At 48.8% G+C, this 12,262-nt stretch overlaps 1 protein-coding gene across 4 annotated transcripts in view; it reads right to left on the minus strand.

Moving 5' to 3' along the window:
* Nucleotides 1-12,262, minus strand: part of LOC105702044 (tyrosine-protein kinase Src64B) — a 38,203-nt gene that overhangs the window by 5,888 nt on the left and 20,053 nt on the right. The window contains exons 2-6 of one of the 4 annotated variants that reach the window (XM_012429272.1): nucleotides 3,590-3,839; nucleotides 2,479-2,670; nucleotides 1,887-2,097; nucleotides 1,298-1,551; nucleotides 457-1,167 (exon numbers count right to left, since the gene is read on the minus strand). In XM_012429272.1, coding sequence (XP_012284695.1) covers nucleotides 457-1,167; nucleotides 1,298-1,551; nucleotides 1,887-2,097; nucleotides 2,479-2,670; nucleotides 3,590-3,632 — 1,411 coding nt within the window. In that variant the 5' untranslated portion in view covers nucleotides 3,633-3,839. Of the gene's footprint in view, nucleotides 1-456; nucleotides 1,168-1,297; nucleotides 1,552-1,886; nucleotides 2,098-2,478; nucleotides 2,680-3,589; nucleotides 3,840-12,262 lie in introns of all 4 variants that reach the window. The other 3 variants (XM_012429273.1, XM_012429271.1, XM_012429274.1) reach the window with 3 other exon arrangements.

The following is a 12,262-nucleotide window of genomic DNA, read 5'->3' on the forward strand; positions in this document are numbered from 1 at the left end:
ATTCCCCAGATGCGACCAGAAGAGAACATACTCTGAACTACTCCGCGTCAATTCAATGATTCGATTATTCAATTCGCAGGCCTAGGTTGTTCACACACACGCCAACGTTCTCGCCAAGGTAAGAGTCACTTAATCTACGAATATGTACATTCATGCGTGATACTCTTATATCAATGTGATATGAAAGGATCATTCTAGGATATATATACAAACGTTAAAATATCGATTTCATTTATCCCTAAGTGGAACCAAGGATAGATATTTTTTTTAAGAAGTGAAAATTCATGGGCATCGCGTTCTTCCTTGGGGCCTTCGTAATCACGTGCCGAAGTTTCGAATGATTCGGTCCACCCGGCTTGAGTTTTATAAATATTTTCACGTTGTATGTGTTTAAAATGACCCTTTCGTATCACCTTGATGAGCGGAATTCGACTCGACAGGTAACTCCGATCTTACCCGGGTAGGGGACCTGCCCATACGTGAAGAGCTCCATGAGGAGGATCCCGTACGACCAGACGTCGCTCTTGATGCTGAATCTACCATAGACGATAGCTTCCGGAGCGGTCCACTTGACCGGGAACCTGCTGCCCTGCTTTGGACAGTACTCGTCGTCCTCGATCACCCTGGCGAGCCCGAAATCGCAGATCTTGGCCTTGTTCTTCTCGCCTATGAGGACGTTCCTCGCGGCCAGGTCTCTGTGTATGAGCTGTTTGCTCTCCAGGTGCTCCATCCCGGAAGCTACCTGGGCGGCTATGTAGATGAGGTCCTCGAACTGCATGAACTTCCCGTCCCCGGTCCTCAGGAAGTCCAGGAGGCTCCCGTTGCACATGTACTCCTGGACTATGTAGATCGGCTCCTCCTTCGAGCAGACCGCGTAAAGCGCGACCAAGTGCCTGTGCCTGAACTGCTTCATTATGGTCGCCTCCTGGAGGAAGGCCTCCGAGGACATCGTCCCAGGTCGCAGCGTCTTCACCGCTACCTCGATCTTGTTCCGCCACTTCCCGTAGTAGACTTCGCCGAAGTTACCGTGGCCCAGCTTCCTGATCAGCTGGATCTCGTTCCTGTTGATCTCCCATTTGTCCCGCAGCTCTGGACCTAGGTCCCACATGTCCGGCTGCGGCTTCGGACAGGGCTTCGAGAGGACGTGGCACAGTCCTAGGGCGTTTTCTGAGGAAAATCGATCGAATCGGTCGCACCAGTTACCATTGTCTCTTTCATAAATCTATTAATATGTCATTAATCTCTTATAGAAACGGTGCGTCGAAGGATTGCGCCCCGGATAGTGGGATCTACTAACTACTGTACGCCATGACGAGGGCGGGTAACGTGGGGAATGTTTGATTGGTGGCGATGAAGAAGCCGCCGTTGTCCAGGGGCTTGATCTTGTAGTGCTTTACGTGATGTCCTCTGCCTTCTTCCCAGTCCTTCACCGACAAGCTGTATCCCCTGGGATTGTGCTCGCTCGGCCTCACCAGGAAGGTCCCACGGGGGTTCTCGTCCACCAGAAGAAGTTTCCCCGCCTCCTTTCGGGACACGTTCTCGAAGAACCAGCTGAAATGAGGACGTTACAAATTATTCCCACGAATGCACCCTTCCATGCATACGTATATGTACGCACGCAAGGGGATAGATTTGGCGCGGAACTCTACCGAGTTTCCGTGGAAAGGTCCAGCGCAAAACTGCAGAGGAGGGTTTCTTTGCCACCATCTAGGAGTTTAATCGCCTCTTAACATTCCCCTTGGCTAAGTTTCGTTCGACTTGGCGCTTTAACGCCGGGAAACTTCCTCTTAGGCACTTCGAGGTTCATTGCGTGGGCCTCAACTTTGGCACTTCAGGACCTTTCGGCCGCGATTCTTCAATTAACGCGGAGGCAGGGGGGCACTTACTCTTCGCTCTCGACGGATCGTTCCACGGCTACGAAGTTCCATGGTATCAGACCTTCCTGAAGAGTCGTCAAGTGCAGCACTTTCCACCAGTCCAGCTCCGTGTCGTCCAACACTTCCATTCGGTCCCCTTTGACGAAGCTGACGTCGGTGCTTTCCCGAGCGGTGTAATTGTACAGAGCGACGACGATTTTGTTAGCCCTCTGAGAGTGCGCTATATACGAGAGGGGAAATGCCAATAAAAATGTACTCCAAATCCTCTCGGTACCGATATCCATATAACGTTAGGTCGCTCCTAGACTAAGCTTACTGCCACTGTGCCCCGCTCGGTAATTTTCATTACGTGGCACTAATGTCTTAGGAATTAAACGCACGTGTAGCTGGGCTTCGGGTACATCGCGAACAAGTGCCGAACGAGGGACACTGGAAGCGTCTATGTGCAAAAGCTGTTCGACATATTTTTGCCCGATTAATTTAATCAAATCGGCGCGCTGTCGGGTAATGCGAAATTAAACAAAATCGACACGTTTACGTTTACAGCTGGACGGTGAAGTATTAGGGGCATAACGTTAACGTAAAAGAACTTAATACACACATGCAGACACAACAACAGGCGAGCTTGCTTTACGGGGTTGATGCGGTATCTGTATCTTACAGGGGGTAGGCCTCGGTCGGATAATATCCGCCCTGGCCTGAACTCCTCTCTGATTAGGATCGGCCGTGTACCGATCCAAGGACCCGCCATTGCTGTGCTTCGAGCTGAGTCCTGTATCCGCTTTCTTGTAACCTGAACACACTTCGATTCATTATGAGTTCGTTACAGGATCGTGCATCGTAACGTTGTCTATCCTAAACTCCCCCGAGAATTTTTCCCCGAAAACGCGGGCAAGCTCAATTTCCTACGACGCTACAAACGACAAAGAGATATCAAGGGGATGTAAAATTGTCACCTGACACACAATAGTTCATGAAACTTTTTTCTGAACCAGATACGGTGAATCGCTTCCGACATTGCTACCTGAAGGCGGCGACTATAAGGAAGGTCCTGACGCTCATGAAATTAAATCTTGTATACGAGATGTAAAAAATGTTTATGAACATATTTAACAAAAGTTGAAGTTCCTGGGTATTAGATCCTTTTGTTTTGTAGCCTCTGTATTAACATCGAGAGGCTTGAAACGATCTGGCGCACCTTGTTCGGAGAAAAGTTTCATCAATGAGACATCTTCGGCGTCACTTTTACGTCGATTATGCATTTAATTTAGGTAGACGGCGAAGATGAAAACCATGCCGTCAATTTAACTTGCCTACATTTTCTCTCCCTCTTCCTCGAGTCAAAGCCCAGGAAATGGTCGGCACCGATCCTGAGAGCAGGGATCTTATTCAGGGTCGATAAGAGAGTCATACACTCGGTACAAGTAATTCGTATTAAAAATGAGAGGAAGTCATGTTATCCACATTAGGTGAATTAAATATCGGAAAGTTAACTACCCCATAGAATTAGTAGTTTTAGTGTGCTTTCCATTACCCTAGACGTTTGCTCTTCCTTTTTTGGGGGGTTATTATCACCAGGATCGTCGAGCGAAAGGACTCGCGGAATCCTCCCCGTGATAAGGATAACCCCCCAGGAGCTTCGGAACTGGCCAGTCAAGCGATGTTAGGGTCAAAACCGAGTGCATTAAAGGGAAGAAAAGTGTAATCCTCACCAATGGGCTGTGGGTCTTGCCGTTTGCTGCAACACTTGCCCATCTTGAAGGAGGGTTTCTCTTCCCAGCCAGTCTTCTCCCCCGGATTCTGGAGCGGAGCTCTATCAGCGCGTCCGCGGTGGAGTCGCCTCGTTTCGCGACATCCTCCGAGGATTGACCTGATTACAGGAAGATGGGATCAGGGCTGGACCAAGACCGAAGGAAGTCCTAAAGCCTCCGGATCTCCATCTCCGAGAATGCTCCTCGGCACCTGTAAAAGGGAAACCCTTGATTGCAGCGATCTTAGCCTGCGATTTTGCCGAGCCGCTCGTAACTCCCCGGTGATTTCGCGCCAGGGTGCCTCCGAGCCCTGCGGCTCTACAAAGTACTTTTTACCCTCGACAATGATAAACAACAACCGTAAAATAACATCTCTCGTGCGAGTGCACTACGATTTAGCCTGCCAGGCCGGAGATATTCCGGTAATCGCGAGAACCGCTCTTATAACCAGATATGCCAACTCTACGGAGGAATATCGTATAACGTTGCATTTTATATATCGTCGCCTTAAAAAAAAAAATTGGACTCTAGTGAAAGGTGGGCTCAACATTTTTTTTCTTGTTTTTTTTTTTTGGTTTTTAAAAGCTCGTAGATCTCGGTCGATCCATAATTCTGGACACGGTGGAGGTGGTGGCTTTAACGACCTTCCGCGTTTGTTCGAGCTTTTCCGAAACTTTCGACTTGTCGCCGCTCCCGGTGCTCAATGAAACCACCCCTTTCATTCGCAGGTGGTCGGGGGTGGCGGAGCCGTATAATTCCCCGAACGAAACCAGGACGAAAACGGGAACGCTCCCGTTTCCAGGGCGACTTTTAATCATCGCCCCCACCTCGGCGAGGAATTTCTATCTAGGGGAGGAAACGATGCGACGAATCGTGGCGCATCCCTCGGTTCACTTTCGGGGAATCCCTCGCGAGATTCTCGATTTTTCCTATTTTTTTTTTCGCCCGAAAGAAGAAAAAAAAAGGGGGTACCATCAGGGAGAATTCTCGGGAGAATGAAATTTTTTCCGTGTACACCTGTGCAAGAGTGTCTTCTTGCCGCACCCCTGGCGGCACTTTCGTTGGACGATGCTCTCTCATGAGAGGTGAAAGATACCGACAATACCGGGGTGGATACCTCCGGGTCCTCCTCTGTTGCGCCCCGTTCAAGAGCGCTCGGGAGAGCGAGACAAGGAAAGCCGCATGCGGCTCTGCGGGCTCAAGAGAGAGAGGGCGAACGCGGCAGAGGGAAAGGAGCCGCGAAGGGCTTGGAGCGTTTCTGAAGAATCAATCGAGCGACCTCGCGTACGAGGGTTGCTCGTCCCCGAGTTTCGTTGGCACAAAGCCGAGGACTCGACCGGCCGGGGTGGAGGAGCTTTGACTACTTTGACTTTTTTAACAGCCGCCGAAATGCGCGCGAGAATCCCGCCGCTTTCTAAGGAAGAAGAAAAAAAAATTATATAAAAAGAAAAAGAAAAAAAAGGGAAATCAAAGGGCGCGGCTGTTCCGCCAGCCAAGAAGAGACTGGCAATAGTGGAGGGATAAATTAAATGACCCGGTGAAATATTAATGTGAATATCGAGATTTGCGATCGTAGATTAATGGTAGATGCTCCTTTTTTGTTTCAAGGGGAGAGATTCGAGGATTGGGGTTTTTTTTTTGTTACGTTTCACTCTCGGAAGATTTTATTCGGAAGAGGTACCGCTTTACGTGGGGCACGTTTCTTCGTCCTTGTTTCAATGGGAAGGGCCGGGAGTTCGTGTTTCAATAGTCAAAGGCACCCTCGGTTTCGTCGGTGCAACCCTCGGCAGAACTCGAGCGGGAACGGAGAAAAGGACTGCGATCGATTCCCAAATATTTGCCCCATTCTCATCCCCCAGTTGCGTGAACTTTAAGCTCTTAAAGCGCGACGCCCTCGACGTGGGGGAGGAGGACGTGGAGGACCCGGAGGATCCGCTTCCTCTGCGCACCGTCCGGGGGCTTCATCTTCGAGCAGGGATATATATCCGACAGCCAATACCTGCCCATAATAAAAATCTGCAAAAATACGTGCCCACTCGTACTACCACTAACAGGAGAGACAGCGATACCGATAAAAATGACGTTTCTCTCCCATAAATTCCTAAACCCAGACTCCTTACTTTGTGACTGAAAATGAAGAAAATAATTCCAAGTAACTCGTGATAGGATAACACTTTTCTTTTCCTTTTCTTAACCAGGAGAACGGCTCGAACTTCGGGCCAGGGTGGGTTCGTAAAAAAATTCCAACATTTTCCACCCCGGGGGGAATTTCTTTTTTATCCCATTGTTTCCACCGTATAGCGCTCCTTTTAAACGGTGCCCCGTCCTGGGAGGCATTTCCCTCGGAAAAAGGCTTTTACTCCTCCCCCGGGAACCCTTGGTTCCCACGTCGGCTCGAGTTTATGATTTTATAAGCGCACCGTGTCAGTGAGTCATCGGGGATGTCCTGCGATTTTCCCTGGCACGGCAACCTGCAATTTCGAGGTCGTAAGATCCTTTTCAAGGACCCGAACTGGTGGGGGCAGAGACAAAGGATCGTCCACCGGAAATAGGTGGCGACGATTACGCCTCGGAAGTCCTTTACATGGGATATCCTGTGGTCGAGGCACGCGAATCTTCCAGGAGGATTCATCCGAGCGAGTAGAATCTCCGCTCCATCGAGAGGATTTAAATAAAAGAGGAAAGTAAAGGGGAAAATTGTCCTAAAAGGAACCAATTTCTAGATCGATCTTTCCCTTTGCTCCAGCAAAATTCCACTCCCATAGACATTAACATCCTTAATCCACCCGGAGTATCTTCGAGTCCGCCGCATCGGATTTTCCGGAGCTTCCAATTAAATCCAGCTATCGAATACTCGATAGCTGGATTTAAGTGTCCACGAAGCAGTATGGACGTTTCATCGATGCAAACTAACCCTCCGTGGATTCGTTAGATTTTTTTCTCTCTCTCTTTTTTTATTTAAACGGGGTAATGTCAGTCCGCCATATTTGCATCCTTTTTAATTCACGTTTCTCGCGGTGCCTCCCCATGATTACGTTCTCGTGTTCCCTGGGTGTCCCGTTAATATCGACCTGACCGATCGATATTATTCCGATAGAAAAGGGTATAATAAATAGAAAAGTAAACAGAGTTGCGGAATAAAATAAATAGAGTGGAGTTTGGGCATGCAGGGGCAGGGCGGTCGATATCCATGGCGGTCCCCGCTTGCGTTTCTCGCTCCGCACCCGATGGGGCTTTTATGCGCCGGACAATACGCAGCATCGAACCACCGCCAGGGACAAAGGGAAATTCAAATTCGGTCCCGGGGCTCCTCGGGCTCTTCCCGAGCTCTTTCGCCGCAATTAAACGCGCGGAGTGGCCGCGCCACTGGAACGAGGTTAAGCCTCTTCTTCGAGCAACGCAGACCCCGCCGATCGCGCCTGGTCTCGTTGTCCTTTCCCAATGTTTGTTTGTCTCGCAACTAGCCGGGAAAACGATACCAGGGAAAAATCCAGAATCTAGGGAAACCGCCGATAACGGCGCTCCTTGATAAAAGCATATTTCAACCAGAAGGGGTGCAATCGAAAGGGGGAAATCGGGCGAACCGAGATCTTACGTAGCCTGGGATTTAATAATAAGAAAATATGATAAAATAAATAATAATGCGTACAACTAATTGTGTTAAATCGTAAGGGGTTACCGCGAGTGTCCGAGTCCTTTGAAAAATATTAACCCCAGGAGGCAGGCAGGTACACCCTGGAAATGAAATTCCCGACTCTCGGGTAATTTCCGGGAGTTTACTTGGATAATATCGTCAAATTGGAATTTTTCACCTAGATGAATGTTGTAGGGTTTACTGAGACGATTCCAATGACCTATGATTAAGTACGGTTTAGATGAACCGTTTAGGAGATAATGCGAGTCTAAGCAGAAGAGATCAGGTACCGAGGTGGAGTAGCACTCTTTCGCGGTCGGCGTTTCGATTCCACTCAAGGGCGAAAGTTTCAACGCGAGGCTCGGGGAAAACATTTACTCGGGCCACGTGGGAGGATGTCTACATAAATTGGAGGATCGCATTTCGCGGATATTAACAAAAATGCAGGCCTCTTTTTTTTTTTCAACGAGCTTGCACCGCTTGTACTCGCTCCAGGCGCTGCAATAATGCACTTTCTAACTTCCTCCCCACTCTCGAGTAGTCCGTGCAATTTGTGTCACGCGATGGTCTGTGACATACGATTTTCTCAGTCACGGCCTTCATTATCCTACAATGCGCGGTCCGTTGTCCGGACTAACGTGCCCTCGCATTGCGTGACCACTCGATTGATTATTGGACATTAGAACCTAATTGTTGCCTCTCGGTCGAGCTCGGACAGACCCATTGAACGAGTCCAAGAAATTCATTTTTCTCCCCCCCTCCAAGAAATATTAATAATAATATCCAAGACCCCCTTGAGAGTTGACAAAACCCTCCAGTTCTCTCTTCTACCATTTTTATTTACCGTGTAACTTTTCCCAAAACGTCCCCCACCAAGTTAATCCCATTTAATCGGCTTTATTGATTGCCTCGTAAAATCGACGTTTACAAAGGAAGATCCGCCCTGTAGATTTTCCAGGATCTTCCTTTCCGAAGCTCGGCTACAAGTGCAACGGCGATAAATCCCCAGGAGTTTTTCGATTTCGGTGGGGAGAAAAAACTGGGCCACCGTCAAGGATTGGATTTACGACGATTCCCTGAGAGTTTGGGTGGAGTTTCGGGAGGAGGGGGAAGGAAAGCACCCGGAAAAGGGAGCTCTTTTGCTTTCGGCTCCTAGACGAACTCGGGGAATTGCTGGAATCTTTCGACACGGGGTGGGCAAGCTCGAGGGATCGAAACGTCTCCAATTGGTCGAGAGCTTTGTTCTCAGGACTTCTGGGCCCTTTTCCTCGACGCTTCTCCGAGGCAAGAGTGCAGAAGCTGCGAAGGACTCTTTGTCCGCGAAGGAAGTCATTTCGCTTAGTGACACAAAGGGGAGAATTTTTAGGGGAAACGACCTCTCCTATGGGTTAAGCCCTCGATTTCGGGGCTGCACCCTCCTAGGGATATTCACCCCTAAGAACTGTTTCAGGGGCGGATCAGACATTATTGCTATCCAAGGCCGTCTATAGGTTCGACGCACCCTGCGCCTCCATTCCCAATTCCGCCACGTTTGGCTCCTCGAAGAAAAAAAAAAAAAAACATCCATTCGAATCGGAAGAGCGTTCTCCAAAATTGCGAAAAAGAAAAGAACGCGAGAAAATAATTAAGATATCCGCGAAGTAAAATCGACGTATATTCATCAGAGATATTTTAGTTTCCCCATTTAATATCCTACATCTCTGAGGTAGGGAATTAATTGTAATTTTAAGGAAATCTTATTCACCTAGCGGATTAATTTCGGTAACGAGGAGAAGTTGTAGAAAATCTCGCGTTATTTTCCCTCGTCCTTTCGGCCCTTAACACATTTATGGCATCGATCTTCCATCCGGCACGATTTATAAGTCCGCCGTTTCTGGGTCGAGTTTTCCCTTCGCGCAGTTTTTTCCCGATTTCCTTTTCCGAGCGGATGGATCGAGGCTGGGCGGAAAATGAGGCTCATTGGACGATTAACCTTCCAGGACGAGAGGACGCGCCTGGAGGTAGGGCTCTTAATTCCCCGAAAATTCCCTTTAAAATCCGCCAGGACAGCGAGCCGATTTCCCGGGGTATTTCGAGCCTCGGCCCGGCTTTCCCGAATCGGGCTCTCAAGTGACTTGCTCCAATTCGCCGAGGAGTTAAACGCTCCGATTCGAACCCTTTCCCCTAGATTACCCCGAGGTTCCAGCGAATCCCACCCGTTCGATCCACCCTAAAGTCTTCATTTCCCCCAGCCCCCGATAGAAGCCACTTATCACATCTGGATTAAAAACCCCTCCCTCGAAAAAAAAAAAAAAAAGAAAAAGAAACTTCCAAATTTACTCGGTATCTCGAGCTTACCTCCCAAACCCCTTCGATTTAACGAACGACGTGGTGATTTCAATTCCAGAAAGCGAATTGGGTCGTCGCCCACGAGGAGACGTCATCCCGCGAGACTCTCCAAGTAGGATATATCTCTCTTATTTTTTTTTCTCGGACTTTTGTATCGGTTTCCGATCGACCACGGTAGACAACGGAGGGTTAATTGAAATTCTACCGGCTCGAATCGAATTCGGTTGATTTAACAGTGATAGGTTCTGCCGTGCCTTTTCCCGCTATGTGGAATTTTCCTCGGGCCGGAATGGCGCCTCTTGCGCCTCCTCGATTATATGGAAATATGGGATTGTATGGTAATGTCCAGAAATATACGGTAATGCGGGGTAATATCTACCCGAGGGTCAATACGGAACCTGCGAGCCCGAAGAGCTGCGTTAATATCGGCCGGCTTGCAAATTACGTTTCTGTCCCCTCGGCGAGGGTTTCCTCCCGACTAGGAAGGCTCGAGGGGTTGGAACACCATGCCGTGCTTTCCCCGCAACCCCTAATTTTAGTCGAGCCCGGGGGGTATCCGAGAATACGAATATAGTCGGAAGCCGCTCCGAGTCGCCGTGGGGCGTCGCGACGCCCTTCTCGCTCCCCGTGAAAAATGAATCCCGCCGAGCGGACGGTAAGACTTCCCTCCTAACCCTCTGCGATCGACGGCGTAAGCGATATATTTTTTTTTTTTCCCTTAACTTTTTATATCTACCGACGAACGATCCTTAATAAAAGTAAATAAAATCCCTCGAGAGAAAGAAAAAATAAAATACCGATTTCTCCTACCAGAAGGAAACGGACATTTGATATCACCGTATCGATAAGGACACGTCCATCGTCCCTGTCTACAATGAACGCTGTGTCTCCCTCTCTAATTCCCCATGATAGTGCGAGCGATATGTTTATAGAACGTCGTTACTGATGAACAAACGTCGGATAAATAAAATCCCCCGAAGAAATACCGATTTCTATCCTGAGGGGAAGTATGAATTTAATATCACCTTAACGATGAAGTGATTTCGGAACGATAATTCGTTGAGTCTGACAGAGGGGAGTATTTCTTTTAAGGAAAAGGGAAACTTTCGCGGAATAATCTGCGCTACCTTCTGACCAATTTTCAGCCACTTTGAACGAGGTAGGTTTTATTCTGTCACCGTATCGACACACATCGATAGACCGAGTTCATCGGCTCTTGACGAGAGAGAAGCGCCGAAAAACTCACCCCGGAGGGCGAAAACGCTTCAGTGAAAATCCGATCGAGCTTTTCCACTAAAAATACAAAATTCGCGCGGCGACCGGGTTCTAAAAAAAGCACCTTCGCCGATAGCTACGACCATAACCGGGGCGGAACGGGGCCTGAAATATTTAAAGGCGACCCGAGAAGTACGCATTTCCCCCTTGGACTGACACGAGTATCTCGTACAGAAATACAGACACGGATCGATGGGAGATCTTCTGCCACTTCGAAGAATAAATCCGTGCCGTCGCGTCCGGAGGAAAATGGATGCTTGATACCACTCAATGATCCACAAAGATTATTCTAAGAGGTAATTTTTTCGCGGCTTAATATCCTTCGTATCCTGGATGTAATGCCTTGAGGAGCCGGAACAGCTTCTCTCAAAAAATTCCCCACGGGGTAAAGAGGTGTAAAGAGAAAGAAAAACAGCGAAGTCGCAGGAAGGTCCATTTCCCTGCAAGTCGGAATTTACGCCGGTCTGGCGAAATGGCAGCGAGATTGAAAATATCCTTTACCCTCGTTACGACCGATTATTACCGGTTGCCCTGTTCACGGTGATTCACGGCAGGGTTACTCTCTCGCCTTGGGCAGTTTCCCCTCGGGGAGCGGAATTAAACGTGCAAAGTGTACACTGCAAGGTGCACTCTCGGTAGCACAGGTATCCAGAGCCTATGAGAATCCCCGTGACGAAGGTGAGGAGGAATAAAAAGAAAAGGAAAAAAAAAAGAAAAAGAATTGGGCCGTTGCGCGAGATGAGTCACGAGGAGCCCTTAGGGACGTGAGAATAGCGCTAGTCGGTTCGTGACGTCGGAGCACCGGGACTTCACCTGGATGTACCTGGTTGTTACACCCATTCGGTTGTTCCATGCATCGAAAGGGGTAAAAATGAGAGGTAGGGATAAATTGAGGGGTAGGAAATTGCCACGAGACACTTTCCACGCCGCGGCATGCAACAGAGGCTCCGAAGGGACGCTATTCTCACGGCGCTTTTGGCGGGATAATTCCGATCGGCTACGAGGTAAGATGATGGGACGTCCAATAATTCGGCGGGCCATTTCTCCCTCGAAGGGGTTAAGTGTCGCTTTAAGGCCGCATTGACCCCTTAGGCCGACTAACGACGTCTATTCTTCGCCTCGGGAGAGCGAGCCTCCGTGACTCACGGATGTTCCGTGACTTAGTCACGTACCTCGTGCCGTCTTACCACACCTTACCGCACCTTCTCGCAGGTACAGAGTACCGACAAAGTGCCGACCGGGTACCCCGGCTCGGTACCCTTCAGGCACCCTCCGTCCCCTCGACTATGAGGCGATAAATAATAAATAAAAAAAGGAAGGAAGTATGAAACGTTTGCGGAAAAATTTAGAATACTAAGATACGAAGTGTAATTACAAAGGGGATCATTTTTTTTTCT

The sequence above is a fragment of the Orussus abietinus genome, unplaced genomic scaffold, assembly GCF_000612105.2.
Source record: "Orussus abietinus isolate OABI.00-Male unplaced genomic scaffold, Oabi_2.0 scaffold22, whole genome shotgun sequence".
NCBI classification, from domain to species: domain Eukaryota; kingdom Metazoa; phylum Arthropoda; class Insecta; order Hymenoptera; family Orussidae; genus Orussus; species Orussus abietinus.